General features: G+C 34.9%; 1 protein-coding gene and 1 pseudogene across 3 annotated transcripts; one reads left to right on the forward strand and one right to left on the reverse strand.

Moving 5' to 3' along the window:
• Window positions 1–342: 342 nt before the first annotated feature.
• On the forward strand, window positions 343–6400 carry LOC132704475 (UDP-glycosyltransferase UGT5-like; annotated as a pseudogene).
• Window positions 6401–10208: 3808 nt separating this feature from the next.
• LOC132704418 (clathrin light chain) lies at window positions 10209–15075 on the reverse strand. Of its 3 annotated transcripts, XM_060674408.1 has the most exons (6): window positions 14846–15069; window positions 14551–14661; window positions 12881–12982; window positions 12487–12598; window positions 11028–11039; window positions 10209–10459 (listed from the first exon to the last, which is right to left on the reverse strand). In XM_060674408.1, the coding sequence occupies exons 1-6, from the start codon at window positions 14985–14987 to the stop codon at window positions 10276–10278; spliced, it is 663 nt and encodes a 220-aa protein (XP_060530391.1). In that variant the 5' UTR covers window positions 14988–15069; the 3' UTR covers window positions 10209–10275. The 3 variants fall into 3 exon arrangements, with proteins under 3 accessions (XP_060530391.1, XP_060530393.1, XP_060530392.1); XM_060674410.1 differs by lacking the exon at window positions 14551–14661 and having other exon boundaries at window positions 14846–15075; XM_060674409.1 differs by lacking the exon at window positions 11028–11039 and having other exon boundaries at window positions 14846–15067.
• Window positions 15076–15177: the final 102 nt, after the last annotated feature.

The raw sequence follows: 15177 nt of genomic DNA on the forward strand, positions 1-15177 counted from the left end.
ACATGGTACGTGTACTATTTTCTTTGGTACAAGTGGTACTATAACTATCGAGTGGTGCCGCAGTGCGAAGTACTTTGGTCAACAGCTTTCTCCAGTAGACGAGATTGAAACTAATTCGAGCATGACGTTTATCAATAGCAACGTGATAATGAATCCCATACGGCCGTTGTCGCCCACTGTGATACCAATGGTTTTCATTCAAATCAAAGCGCCGAATCCGCTCTCTCAGATATGATTGATTAGAGGTTGCTTTTTGGCTTCGCGGGCTCATTCAATTTGCTTGTTTTTAGGAGCTCCAAAGCATTCTAGAACGAAACGAAAAGTTCCCAGTTGTCGTCCTATATGAGGAACGTCATCATCAAAACGTTCGAAGAGCTGCCGTACACCGTACTGTGTAAGTGGGAAACTGATGATGTACCATTTGGCAAGCGAAATATCGTGGTTAGGAAGTGATTCCCCCAAGCGGATGTTTTAGGTAAGAGAAACTGTTAAAAAAACTATATCCCACAACATAAAGATTTAAGATTTAGTTCACCGTTTTAGGCTTTGGCAAATTTTAGTTAAGTGGAATAGAGCAACAGTCAATATAAACAAATTGATTTTTTTACAGAAAGTACTAATCAGATAAAAAAATATGCTGTTTGAAAGACAATCTAATATGCTTTTTAGGTTTGGCATAGTAAAATAACTGCGCGAGTCAAATTATTTTTGTTATTACTAAAAACAAATAAGGTTATTGAGAATTAGCCACTCAACACTTATTTTTAAATAATTGGTATGCCCCCTCCTGTCCTAATAACATCTATTACTCGATTAGACATAGATCTAATCAAGTTCGCTGTTGTTTCCCCTTCCTTTACTGCAACAATAAGCTCTGGGATCGAGGTTGGGGTACGAAGTCTAGCTCGAATTCTCATCTCTCTCGTTTTAGCTCATCCCATAAATGTACGATCGAATTGAGGTCGGAGCTGCAAGCTGGCCACTCCGTAACTCGAAAACCGAGTTCTGTAATATAATCTTGCACGATCCTTGAGATGTGCGGCGTAGCATTGTCATCCATAAAAATGAATTCTTCTCCCATATCATGTAGGAACCACCTCCATAAGGGCTCCGTTCTTCATTGCCAAAAGGTATATTCTGATCTCGTCACAGAACAGAACAGACTCCCATTGTCCAATTCAGATGATCCCATGCAAAGCGTAGACGTGCTCGTCCATGGCCTGGAGTAAGTTTTGAACCAATTGCAGTTGTTTTTGGGGTCAGGTTATTTTCCTTCAGTCTTCTCCTCACTGTCGACTGGCTAATAGCCACTCTTTGAACTTCATGGAGCTGTTGTTGCACTTGAACCGCATTAAGGTGATGATTTCTTATTATTGTTGACACAATAAAGCGATCATTTGTAATTTGTAATTCGCACTCTGCCTGTTCGAGGATGCCTAGCAAAGGATCCAGTCTCCTCATACCATTGGCATGCTCTCCGAATTGCTGCGCTTATCATATCAAGTTGTCGAGCATCAGCTCGCTGGCATTTTAGGTTAAAGCGATAACTTGAACGGCTTTTTGCGGTGTAGTATGCGTCAAGACAAAACAGTTAAACGCTATCTAAATGGTTAAAAACGAATAATGTGAAAATTTAAGTTACAAAGGCGATTAATTTAAGTCTATAACAAGTTTGTTACTATCATTGTAACTCTTGCATGAATGCGTTTCATCTCTTTAGCCGTGGCTTCGCATATAAAAGATCACCACTCTTGATAAAGTTGCACTCATAGTAAAGCATAATAAATTGTCTTCCAAATGGCATGTTTATTTTTTGGGCCAGTTGAATAGCTTATCGAAAAAAATAATACTAAATTCAAAAATTTACAGTGGGCCGATTTCTATGCACGCAAGTTTATTATTATTATTAATATTTATTATTATTATATCCGCAATCACCATAACGTTACTGTAATATTATTTTAGCACATCCTAACGTCAAAGTGTTCATCACCCACGGGGGTCTGCAGTCCATAGAAGAGTCCATAGTTCGGGGAGTGCCCATGGTCGCAATTCCGTTGTTCGGTGACCAAAAAATGAACGCCGCCAAATTGGTTAAAAATGAGATCGCAATTCAACTGGACAAGGACGAACTCTCGCTGGAGAGTTTAAAGTCAGCCGTCATCCAAGTGGCAGAAAATAAAAGATAAGATGATAATGTTGAACAAATTTGTTTTATTGCTAATGTAAAAAAAATCCTGTATATGGTAAACTTAACGCCGTAATTATCACTTTTCGCAATCACCTTGCTTTTAGGTATCGCAATAGAGTGAGCGAACTCAAGAGTATAGTCGAAGATCAGCCTATGACAGGGCTGGAACGAGCTTTGTGGTGGTCCGAATGCGTCATCAAACACAGGGGCGCCCGTCACCTGAGGAGCGCAATTGCTGACGTCTCGCTAGCAGAATACCTGTTGTTGGACGTAATAGCGGCTTTGTTGTCGGCTTTAATAATTACCGGGATCGTTTTGTACAAAATGATCAGATTAGTTCGAAGTCTGACACTCTGTGGCCGCCGCCGAAACAAACTGAAAGAGTCTTAAAGAAAAATTACGAGCGAGACAAGTATTATATTATAAAAATACGACAATTTTTTCGATTTGGTTATTTTTTTTAATAATAAAAATTTAATAAATAGTTTCACCGAAGTTTCTACAATTATTATTTTTGTCCCATTAATCTCAGAGGTTCAAAATACTTTTTTTCCTCCACTAAGTTAGTTTTGATGAGTTAGGTTGGATATTAATTCTTTTTTGAATGTATAACCCACGTTTTCATTTTTTTTACAAAAACCTTCGCAAAAGACTTAATTCTTTAATCTAGCCATGTAATAACAACACCTTTGTCAGAAAATATATTTCAATAATTACTGTTCTTAGCAATATGAATTTGACATTTCCGACATCCGATAATAAACCAACTATATACATATACAATGCATAGTTCTTCTCAGTAGGGAATGTCATACCAAGATTAGTTTTGAGGGTTAGTATACTCCTCTCCTCCTCCTCTGATCACTTACTATACATTCCAAAAGCGACATTGTTTAAAGTGCCACACTTCCAAGCACTGCTTTTCACACACGTGCTCGCGGCATTTTTTGACGCCGTTCGGAAGTGCGGAAATGCGGAACAACGACTCAAAGCAAAACTTTGCCGACCACCCCCACCCCTTCAACATAAGCGCGGTTCATCTTCATAAAAAAATAGCAAAAAAAATGTTAAAATGTAAACTTCATCAACGCAGCAGATACGAACTTAAAACCTCATTTTTGGGTTGAATAGTAGTGCCAACGAGGATTTCCGGTAAAAAATGACAAAAAAATTAATGAAAATAACAGAGAACTTACTCCTTCTAGTAGATTCATATTTATATATAAAATTACATACCATGTTTATGCTTCTTAATGCAAAAAAATTAAATTTAACATATTTGTATTTTTATCACAAGAAGTAAAGTAAAGTAATGTAAGTAAAGTACATACAGGGTGTCCAAATAGTTTTTCAAAGTAATTATTTCTGTCGTTTAGTATTTGTTTTAGAGAAAAATGTTAAATACAAAAGTTAGAGATGAGACCAAAAGAAATAATTTAACATTATGTTGAAATATGCAAGGTGATACAAAAAAATGTGGTAGATCAGATTTATATATTTTTTTAATTGCCCAATATTAGATTGTTATAGTCTATTCTGAACTTTCGGATTTATGGTCAATTTTTCGTTGTTTTAGCCTCCCGGGAAGTTTCATTTGATTCATCATAAACTCAGTTTTAAAAGGCACATTCTTCTACATTTTGCAACCTTTCGACTTCAGCGTGGTAGAGTCGGACTATATGCTATATGAAACATCGTTCTTTTGGGAGCTAACACTTGGTGGTACCATATTTTCACTATTACTATCACCTATGTTTCAGGAAAGATTCAGGTTTGCTGGAGAGTCTATAATTCGATTTTGTATTTAAGTATTTCATTTGGTTATAAATTACGCAATTGCCCACCCAACAGAGACCTGAGCTACTTCGCTTTTTCAAAAGAGTTTTATTCTATTTTTTGTTTATCGCTTTAAATTACAACTTTATCTCCTTTTTTATGATTTTATTATTATTTATTATTTCTTTTTTCTGCAAGACACTTGAAAATAAATTGAATTTTTGGTTGCAGTTGTTTACTAGTAACATTCATAATCTTGTCCGCGGCAGGAACGACCTGCAGTACTTAGGTACCGAGATTTACTGATCTGTGAGAATATAGAGTATAACGGGGGAGGGTATATAGAATTGTTTTACAGGTAACGTGAATCAGCAGATATGAAGGGCGAAGATAAGGTTTTCAATTTACCGCAGAACTGGTAAGTTTAGTTAATCTCGACGAAACCCGAGATAGGCCTGGCACTGAAATCCGTCATAGGCGTGCCGACACTATCTGCAGTTGCAGTACAATTTGTCTCCAAGCTGAGTATGTTTATTTTTCTTGTAGTGTACTAGATACCAGCTCGACGTAATAGATATTAATATCTTTCCTGGGAGGCCCTTCTTCGAACCATCACCTGTTCATAATTCTGGAGCATTGAATGGTCATTTATCTTGCTTCTAAATTGAAAGACGAGGTAACAGAAGTATTGGACACATTCCCACACCAAGATATATCTCTGTCGGTTTATTCGTACACCTTAAGTCGAGAGCTAGCTTAAAAGCTTAGAGATTTTTGATTAATCGATCTTGTCCAATGAGGAACATCGGAAACCTTTTGCAAGGTCTTCGAATACGCGCTTCTGCTGAATGAGAGCGTAGCTCTGAGAATATTCGACGCCAGGTTCAACCATTCCGGTGTGTCTTCCTAAGATGAGCAGTTCAATAGATTCACAGAGGTGGTTGTTTTCCGCGTGTTGATCGTTTCCTAGCTACCTGATGTCCCTTATCTTTATAGAGCTAAAGTGTGATTTTTGGAATAATGGCACGAGGCTGATACCACTCGTATAGGTCCTTGACCTGTGGATTCGGTGGTTCAAGATTTGAAGAATTTGAGAGTTATTGAGGAAGGGGGTAATTCCCTTGGTCGTTTCGGCGGCGGCTACTTTGATGTTGGCGGCAAAAGTGTCGGATATAATCGAACAAAATCACCTTCACTTCACACTTCTCGTATTTTAAGATTAGATCAATTTTGGGTAAATAGATTTTCACTGCGTCGTTCTTGTTTTTTTATTTTTATTTAGGTTTCTTTATATCAAAATATAGAGGAATAGGGAGACGCTAAAATCATTGTATCCCTAAGGGCTTTTGTTAGTACGATAGAATGTTAAAGGTTAAAGGAATTATTTTGTGAACAATGCGTCATCAAGTGCGTACATGATTTATCGACATTTTGTTGTACGAGCGAAAATGTGTCCCAAGAGAATGTGGTAGAACTAGCTGTGTTAGTCAACAACATAACAAAACTGTGCAATTTGACATATGATATGATCAACAGTAAAGGGTCATAATGTAGAAAGGAGGCTGCACATGCCTAAAAAAAACGTTTGTTTTTGTTTGTTTATTAACTCAGATATCTAATTCGACTGAGGTAAATTGTGGCACAGTGAAAACATTAGACCTAACAAGCAATAAGAAACAAGAAAATGATGTATGAAGAAAATATCTTCATTATTATTTATTATAATTAATAATGGGTAAAAATGTTAGCAAAATTATTTCGCGGTTATTGTTTGTGCTTTGCTTTAAGAGAATTTTTTTTTAACATTGCCACTATTTGAATGACACCAACAAATAATGGCTTATCAGATTTGACTGTTCAAGTTCAATTCAAAGACATATTTTTCCAAATAACTCGAGTTCATTTTTATCCGAGATGGAATTTTAGTTTTGGCGATAATGAAAATAAATAATTACATGGTCTGAAGTTTGATTGAATTATTCAATTCCGCACTTGAGAAAAATGTCACACTACAACAAGATGATCAGCAAAAAAACCCGAAGCATCAAAAGAGAGTCCCAGGGTTTTGCAATTAATTCAGAATGGATTTTGTTTTTATTTTCGTTTGCGATAAACGCTTCTGGATTCAGACACTACTCGCACGCAGTGGCATACAAAGGGAACTGGTAAAATGGTAGACCTCACGGACGAGGTTGGATGATGTGTAAAAATAACGATCCAGACGCGTGTGGATACGGCGAATCAGCGTGGAACGTACACTCCTACGATGGTAGAATTTTAGGATTTATTATGTGTGGCCAATGTTTCGGCCTCCCGCTGCGAGCTGATGATCTATTGCGGCTCACCCTCAAGTATTCACTTTCCCATTAGGTTCAGCTTCCGTACGAAGTTCACTATACTGTGAGCCTCAAGACTGAGGATTTCGGCATCTAGTTTTAATTACCTCATTCTTCCCACTGGAGGGCAATTGCCTTTTATTCATCCTATATGCAGAACGATTAGGAAGTCAATATTTGATCTGATCATTGCTAGTTGGGTGGCGGTTGTACGTCTTGTATTGTATTTAAATCAGCTAAAGCTGGTAATCGCCGCCAGTATGCTCTGCTCTCAAACTTTAATTGAATTTCTTGTCTCTTGGCTTGATCCGCTGTGGACCTATTGGTGGTGTCTATGCTCTTCTCGTTGCTAGGAGATTGATCTTTTAATTACCTTCCAGTCCACTGTGTCCTGGTATTCCGGTCAGTATTACCTTATTTCAGCACCCTAACACGGTTAGGGTTTGCTAACGGTTTTTTAAAGTTTTAGAGGCCCTATGCGGTATTTTTAGCGCCTTCAGCGCCGCCTGACTGTTCGAAAATATATTAATTCTTTTTCACGCCAGTTCCGCTTGGAATATGTTGGAATATATATCACGCCCGACAACCCTGTGGAATTGCAGGATTGATAGAATAAAGTATCATGAATCAGTCTGTAGGTACATACTATCTCAACTAGAACGAACACACAAAACCAGTAAATATAGAAAGAGGTGTTAAACAAGGCGACACACACCTAAACTCTTCACCTTGGTCCTAGAAGATATATTCAAAAAACTGAACTGGTCGAACAAAGGCGTAAATATCAACGATTCGCCGACTACGTAATTCAAATAGCTAATAAAGTAAGGGAACTGCAAGAAATGCTAACAGAGTTGCGCGTCGAGTCCGACGAGGTTGGTCTGACGGTGAACATTGACCAGAAAATACAACAAGGAAATAGAAAGTCATCGGCCATGGTCATGGGCCAAAAAATCCTTTTTTAATAGAGATATCCAAACGGAAGAAATAAAAAGAAGGCAAAAACTAGCTTGGGAAGCCTTTGGAAAACTAAGCTATATACTGCAGAACCAACAAATTCAACTACATCTATATAAGAACTGAAGTTTGTGACGAATGTATCTTGCCAATAATAATAGAGATATCCAAACGGAAGGAATAAAAAGAAGGCCAACTTTAGCTTGGGCCTTCGGAAAACTAAGCTATATACTGCAGAACCAATAAAATCAACCAGATCTAAGAACTAAAGTTTGTGCCGCATGCATCTTACCAATACTTACATATGCAGCACAAACATGGATCATCACAGAGAAGAACATGAACATTCTAACAGTCACGCAACATGCCATGGAAAGGGAAATGCTGGAAATATCTCTTAAAAATAAGAGGACGAATACATGGATAAGAAAGACAAAGAACAATGGTTACCGGTGTAGTGCACAAAGCCCTAAGACTGAAATGGGTGTACATACATGACATGTTGCCAAGGGAGAAAATCACAAATGGCAAAAATCAGACCTGATTTGAAGACCATATGAATTTCGAAGTCGCAATTCGTAATCGCCGGCCAGAATTGGATACAACCAGCCTATAGCAGAAGAAAACGGAAAAAGGATCTTGAAGAGGCGTATGTTGAAAAGTGAACATACAAAACGCTAAAAAACAAGAAAAAAAGTAACAAGGTGCAAAAATCTTAGATGCTTATTAGGTTGGACGGTTTCCAATTAATTTTTATAACTGCTACAACTCACCCGATGTAATTTTATAATATATCTATCCATTCCGAATATCGGTTAATGATGATCGGAATTTATTACTCTAGACTTATGATTGGACATTACACTCTGAGCTCTCGCAGCAGCCAGGATTTTTGATAAGTTTAAATACGTATAAGAACGAAAAGAATGAAATGAGTAACTTTAAATAGGTATGAATAATTTTTTTGTTACATTTTATGCATGAATTATTTGAAAATGTCAAATTTAACTAAACCTTAGTTAATAACAGAGTTAAAACACAGACAAACCACAATATATATATATATATATATATATATATATATATATATATATATATATATATATATATATATATATATATATATATATATATATATATATATATATATATATATATATATATATATATATATATATATATATATATATATTCTTTTAAATGGTTTAAATGGTTCGTGTAGTATGGGCCGAGAGTCAATGGTTTTATGGATTCATTCGACCTTGACGGAAAAGCTTACCGGTTTCAAATAAAATTTTATCCGAAATGGCGGATCCGTGGGAAACGAAACTGACGTGGTAAAGTGACGCTTCCCGCACGCTAGATCGATGTGTAATCAGGCATTTTATAGACTCTCTTGCGTCATTTTCCACAAACTACACCGCACAAAAAATGATAACGGAGCTACTAATAACACTTTGTTGTCGCTTTTACAGGTAGAATGAACTGCTTGACGAAGTTCAACGGGCACGTTTGTTTACGTTGAGCAACGCCACCATCGGAACATAAATTTGAGGAATCGAGAAATACTTGTTTAGATGTCCACTGTAGTTACTTTTTGGTTGCAGGTAAAAGTTTGTGAAGAAATTTGTTTGGTTGGACACAAATAAGTGTTTGTGAATCAATCAAAGTTTATTTAGGATTATCAACAATATTAAACTAAGTGACGAAATTTGGGTACACAACTAAAAAATAAAGCACCCAAATCTCCAATGAATTGTAAAAGTCAGCCTTTTGTAGTTATAAATGAGATTTGTAGATCGACCGAATATATTTTTTTATATGCTTCATTCACGAGAAAAAAAAGGATAAAAGGTTTCTTTTTAGGTAAAATAAAAAAATTGGCGTTTTTTTTTAAATAAAAATTGGAACATGAATACAGGTGAGATGCTCCTGAAATTAGGTAAATAGTTTTACCTTCGAATAAAATCAATATACAATTATATTACGACATAACAGGGTTATTGAATGAAGATTAAGGGTAATAATTGTGGTTCGATTTTAAACCTTTTGATGGAGCATTTATATGAATCATCCGGCCTCCCCTCGAGGCTGGATGAGCAAGCAAAGCAAATTGAGTAGCGGCGTTTGTTTTTATCGATGTTCCGAATTCCAGGAAAGTAGGGAAAAGGTTCGGTGCAAAGGCCGAAGCAGGACAGTGAAGTGATTCATCGCAATTGCGAGGCTCCATTGCGTTATTAGTTGTCGAGTAAACCCACGTCAAATTTCGAAATTTTTTTAGTAGGTTTTTTTGTTAGATAGTTGGAAGTAAAGATTTATAATTCAGCTTCGCCAAAATTATTCGCTTCTTTAAAAAATTTATTAACAGTCGTGAAAGAATAGTTTCGTGCTTTCTTATTAACATGGACAACAAAAAGTATATCTCAATATTATAATCATTTTTTTGCACAATGAACCGATATTTAGGTAATAGTTTGAACATATATCATTTTTGTTTATATTTTTAAATGAAATATTTTCCAACATTGGATTTAAAAAACTTACCTAACCAGGTCATGAATAAAATGAAATACCTTTTTTTCTTTTAATGTCAATGATAAATAGATGGTTCATACTTCTCAACCACAAACGTTGCTACATCTCAGAATGCGATGATCAAAAAATAACAAGTATAAACAAAGGAAATATATTTTGAAATTTACATAAATGCATCTACAATAGTCTATTTTTTCACTGCCCTGTTTACAAAAAAAAAATCTTTATATTCATTTTAATCATTGTCACTGCTAAAAGCCCAAACAGCCACCTGGGTCGATAGATTTACATCTAGGGAAATATACACTGCAATTGAACATAATTATCCATAAAGATTTTTTTTCTCTTCAAATGAAAACACAAATTGTTGCATGTTTTACCCAGGGCAATTAAAAGAAATAAGAGACTGATCATTAGAATCACAGTGTATATTAGCGCAACATATTTATATTTTATTACAATTATTAACATACAGTTAATCTATGCTTTAGGTTTAATTGCAACTGGATATTGTTTCATTTGAAGTATAATTGAACGCATACGCGAAACATCTTTACTTCCAGGCTTAGTCTTCGCATTGAAATCGCACAATTTTGCTATTCTCTCCCACTCAGTACCAGGTTGGATATCGTTGTCCTCTGCCACAAACTGCTTTTCAGCACTCCTATTTAAATATAAATTCCTGTTATTCTAATTTCAACGGGACAAAGGTGGGACAGAATTACCCTTTAAATCGCACAGACACAAAAACTTAAAACTAAATACTCCCAATTTTTTCAATCGACATCTCTCGCCAACACTCAATAAAGAGTCATAACTAAATTTGTAAAAAAATAAATAAAAAACAACAGTTTAGCGGATTTTTTTATGTTTAATTGTGTTCATATTGAGATTAAATTAATAAAGTTTCAACAAAGCCCACATGAAAAATAAGAAACATTCATCAATTGTCTGAGCATATTGATACACTTAAAATTCAGTAAGTAAAGTATATAAGTAAGCATTTCTTACCCTGAAAAAGCAACCCCAAATATTAATAATTATTGAAAATCAATAGGACCTCTACCGACAGGGGAAAGCCCATGTAAATTACTGTGTGTGTGTGTGTGTGTGTGTGTGTGATAGGACCCCAATGCACAAATTTTATGTCAATCGTAAAACGTTTCTAAGATCACCAGCAAATTACATATTCTATACAAAAGCATGCTTATATTGATTTGTGAGGAACTTACTTTGCAGCATCTCTGTTAATTGCATTAAAAAAAAAATTAGTAAGAGAAGAATATTAGTAAAACAGCAGCAGTATATACAGTCGAACTTCGATAACTCGAATTTTTGATAAGTCGAACCAAATTGGTTGACAATAGCGTCAAAAGTAGGAAATGCGTGTTAGTTTGTCTTGATTACTCGAATATCTTGATAACTCGAACGAAAGAAACATTTGGTGCCAACTTCGATAAGTCGAATTTTCTCGGGGAACCCCCTAATTACGACCGATCTTAACCTGTCTTTTTAACGTATCTAAGCAAGCAGTTTAGTTTCTGTGCTTGCTACGTTCACTTGTATGAATTAGTAGTTAATACTAAGTGAAAAATACTGTCCCTATTCAATTTACACATTATATTAAAGACATTTTTGGATTTTTGCATTTGTTGATATGCCATCAAAATGTACTTTAAAATCTTTGTCTGTTGATCAAAAATCCAAGGTTATAAAAGAAGTGGAAAGTGGCTCAAAAAATAAAGATGTAGCTGTGAAGTATGGCATTTCGGCAAGTACAGTGTCTACAATTTTGAAAAATAAACATTCAGTCATTACACTAATGGATTGTGTTGACGACGTAACTACCGCATGGAAATCGACGTTAAGCCTGAAACAATTTCCAATTGTTTTAAAAAAGCAGGTTTTGGTCAGTATTCTGAATGGGAAGAAGATGAGATTCCCTTGATTTTCCTAAGTGAACGCCTGAAAGAAAAGAGTGAAGACGAAATCCAAATAGAAATCGAGTTTAAAGCTTGGACAAACATTAGAGTTTCCTACTGATGAAGATATTATCGAGTCCTGCAGATCCGAACTGGTACAGTTAAACATCGAAGATGACTGCGAAAGTGACACGATGGAGGAGGAATTGGAAGATGATTCTCAGCAATCACCTTCAAATGAATTGGTTGAAAATTCGTTGATTGTCTTGCGTTCCTATTTGAAAACCAGTGAATACACAACCGATTCCCTCTATGATTGTTTAAATAAAATTGAAGCTTTTGTTGAAAACCAAAATAAGAAATCCAGTCGTCAGTCACAAATAACTAACTTTTTTCCAGTGAAAGAGTAAACTTTAATATATACATACATATGTATGTTATGTGCATACATACTATGTTTGTATATACTGGGTACATATACAATACATTTGTATGTACATATATTATGTAAGTACATACATACATATGTACTACTATTTCATAATTTTCGTTTTTTGTTCAAAAACCATAGATATTAGGGCATTTATGTAACGTATAACCCATTTTTAAAAATGAATGAATAAATGTTCATTCACAAAAAAGTACATGCATTTGTAGTTTTTATTGATAACTCGAAATTTTCATGTGTCAAATCGCAGTTCAACTTATCGAAGTTCCACTGTATATAGAAAAAATTTTACAAGCAAGAGGATATCTCCAGAAACTTTACCTATTCGCAGCTTTAGTTTTGGCAATTGTTTCCTCGTGATTCTTGTACCAATCTTCTAACTCCTTTTTCGCAATTTGCCTTAATTCTTCCCGTTTTCGATCTTCCTCCCTATCTGATATAATACGCTAGTTACTTATATATTATCTAATGAATACACTGCGCCTACGACTGATTATGCAGCGAGAACGCGCGTAACAAATTCCGGCGATACAGGGTGCCCCAAAAATAAGTTACATCCACCACAAAATTCATTTTTTTCAAATGGTAAATTATTTTTGAATTCTAAATATCAAATGTCATGTATCACCTGCGACCCGTTCTCGCAAAATTTCTAGACGACTGTCGAGTGTTAAAACAGTTATTTGTAATTTAAAATACAAAACAATAAATATACCTTTCTCTTCCAATCGTTTAACCTGATCTTCCCTCCATTTCTTTATTTTTTCGGGTTCTTCTCTAGGTTCACGTGTTAAGGATGTTGGCGGGGAAGGGGGAGCTTGAAACAAAAAATATGTGGTATATATTCTTCACTGTTCATTTAGTAGAAATTTCTCGATATTCGTTAAAAAAATGATTTGCAAATATTTCGTTAAACACTATCGATAAAATAACAAATAGATCTCTTTTAACAATAGCGATATGGTTTGAAAGAAACGTATTTTTTAAATATGACAACTTTACAATGAATATTGGCAATGACATTTTTACTATAGGGTGTTTTACACAAATATCATGTTCCCTCGATAATATTAAAGGCAAGATTCTGTACATAGTTTAAATTTTATTTTTAAAAGTACCAATATATTTTCGAAATAAATTTCGACAAGTTAACAAACCAATGTTATTGACTAAGTGTGATGGACATTTCACGTAACGTTAAATAAATGTATATAAAAAATCAATAACCATAACCTTTTTTTCAAATACTTTCTTGCCACCGCTGTTTGGGATATACTAAACAAATATAAATAAAAATCACGTCATTACAAATATATATAATTCTGACTACTACATCTGGTTTTGTTTATTGTTGGTGGAAAAAGTGACTTTTTAAAAGTAAAAAGGTGGTTTCTGGATATTGCTATTCCAAAGACTGATAGTAAAAATGCAGTACTGTGGAGTTTCCAATGAACTTGCTAGTTTAAATTTCAAAATATAATTTCATGCGCGAGTGTACTTTTTTTTCTGGTTTTGTATCAAATTAAATCAAATCAAATATGATTTGAATAATTTATAAAAGTGTGACCCATTCGTTTAATTTCACAATTTACAATACAATTTGAAATTTTTCATATTGATATTTAAGTAACACGGACTTATGCCATTTCTTTTAGTTGGACGCCTGTGTAGTACCTCCCACAAACTAATGGAAAAGGTCTATCTCGATCTGTCCACGCCAAAATTCACTGGACTGATGATCAGTTATATCAAAAAGTTCCTGGCCTAATAATTAAAGTACATACACCAGAACCAAATAGGGACTGACCTTGGAAATTCAGAATCTGATACAAATCACCACAAAATGAGCGACTTCATACCAGGGTAATTAACCTAAACCCTTGCCTAATAGACCATTTACCCTTTTTTGACTAATATATGCAAAGTTGCCAAAGAAATGAAACAATCAAGGAAACTGTAAAAAAGCACCTTAAGAATAAGTAAGTCGACATATTTCACATGCATCCAATGAAACTCCTCCCACTTCACTTCTAGAAAACAAAATAATAAACTTTGGAGAACTAAAAAAAGTTATTTTGCTGTCGCAAGTAAAGTCCAATGGCACACAAAAGCAAAATGGTTGAAAGAATAAACTCCAGCACATTTATATCCAATTTAAAAAATAAAAATTCACAATTCAAAACATCGCACAGCAATAATTTCTACCCTCAGTTGCAAAAAGCAATTATAAATTATGAATATGGGCGCCAAACTTCAAGCCTATTTAGTCTTAAAAATTAATATACCGAGGCCCCAATATTTTGGAGTTTTCATCAAGCATAAATTTAAAACTTACCACCCTTGAGTTTTAAATTTATATTCATAAGCAAATAAAATCAAACATACCGTCATACTGTTCTTTTTTAATATCGAGCAACTCATCTTGGCCAAAATTGTGTTTTTCTGCATCAAATCCTTCAACCATTTCAAAGCTGCTGGCAGAATTTGTTGGATCATCTGGATATGTAAGGCAAAAGAAAAACAATCAAGCAAAAAGAATCAATAAAAGGTAGGCTTCAATATCATACACAGTTGAGGAACAATAATTAACCGTGCAGGTACGCAGGCCAACACAGAATGTATCACTAAATTTTTTTTTTTAAATTACATACATACGCCCATTAAAATTTTGTCTACCTACCACCATTGACTAAAGAGGTCACAGCTATTGCTGCGGGTTTGACTTCGTCTTCTAAACCGGCCAGTTCATCCTGCTCCCTTGCTAAAAACTCTGCGGCAGGATCTGCGTCAATTTGGTCAAAATTTGCTCCGAATCCAGACATTTTAAAAAATTAGTGTTAATGTTCACAAAACAACGACGTTAACCAAACTGTCAAAAAGGGTCATCGAACACCAAAGTTATAAGCTTACAGACAAAAATTATTGGTTGGTTGTTGTGTTCGTGGATCAATTATCTGGAAGGCTGTCATGTTTGATGTACTGCATTCCTCAATCCGAAAATTTGGTAATTAG

This window comes from Cylas formicarius, unplaced genomic scaffold (genome assembly GCF_029955315.1).
Source record: "Cylas formicarius isolate icCylForm1 unplaced genomic scaffold, icCylForm1.1 PGA_scaffold_7__23_contigs__length_41026272, whole genome shotgun sequence".
NCBI lineage: Eukaryota > Metazoa > Arthropoda > Insecta > Coleoptera > Brentidae > Cylas > Cylas formicarius.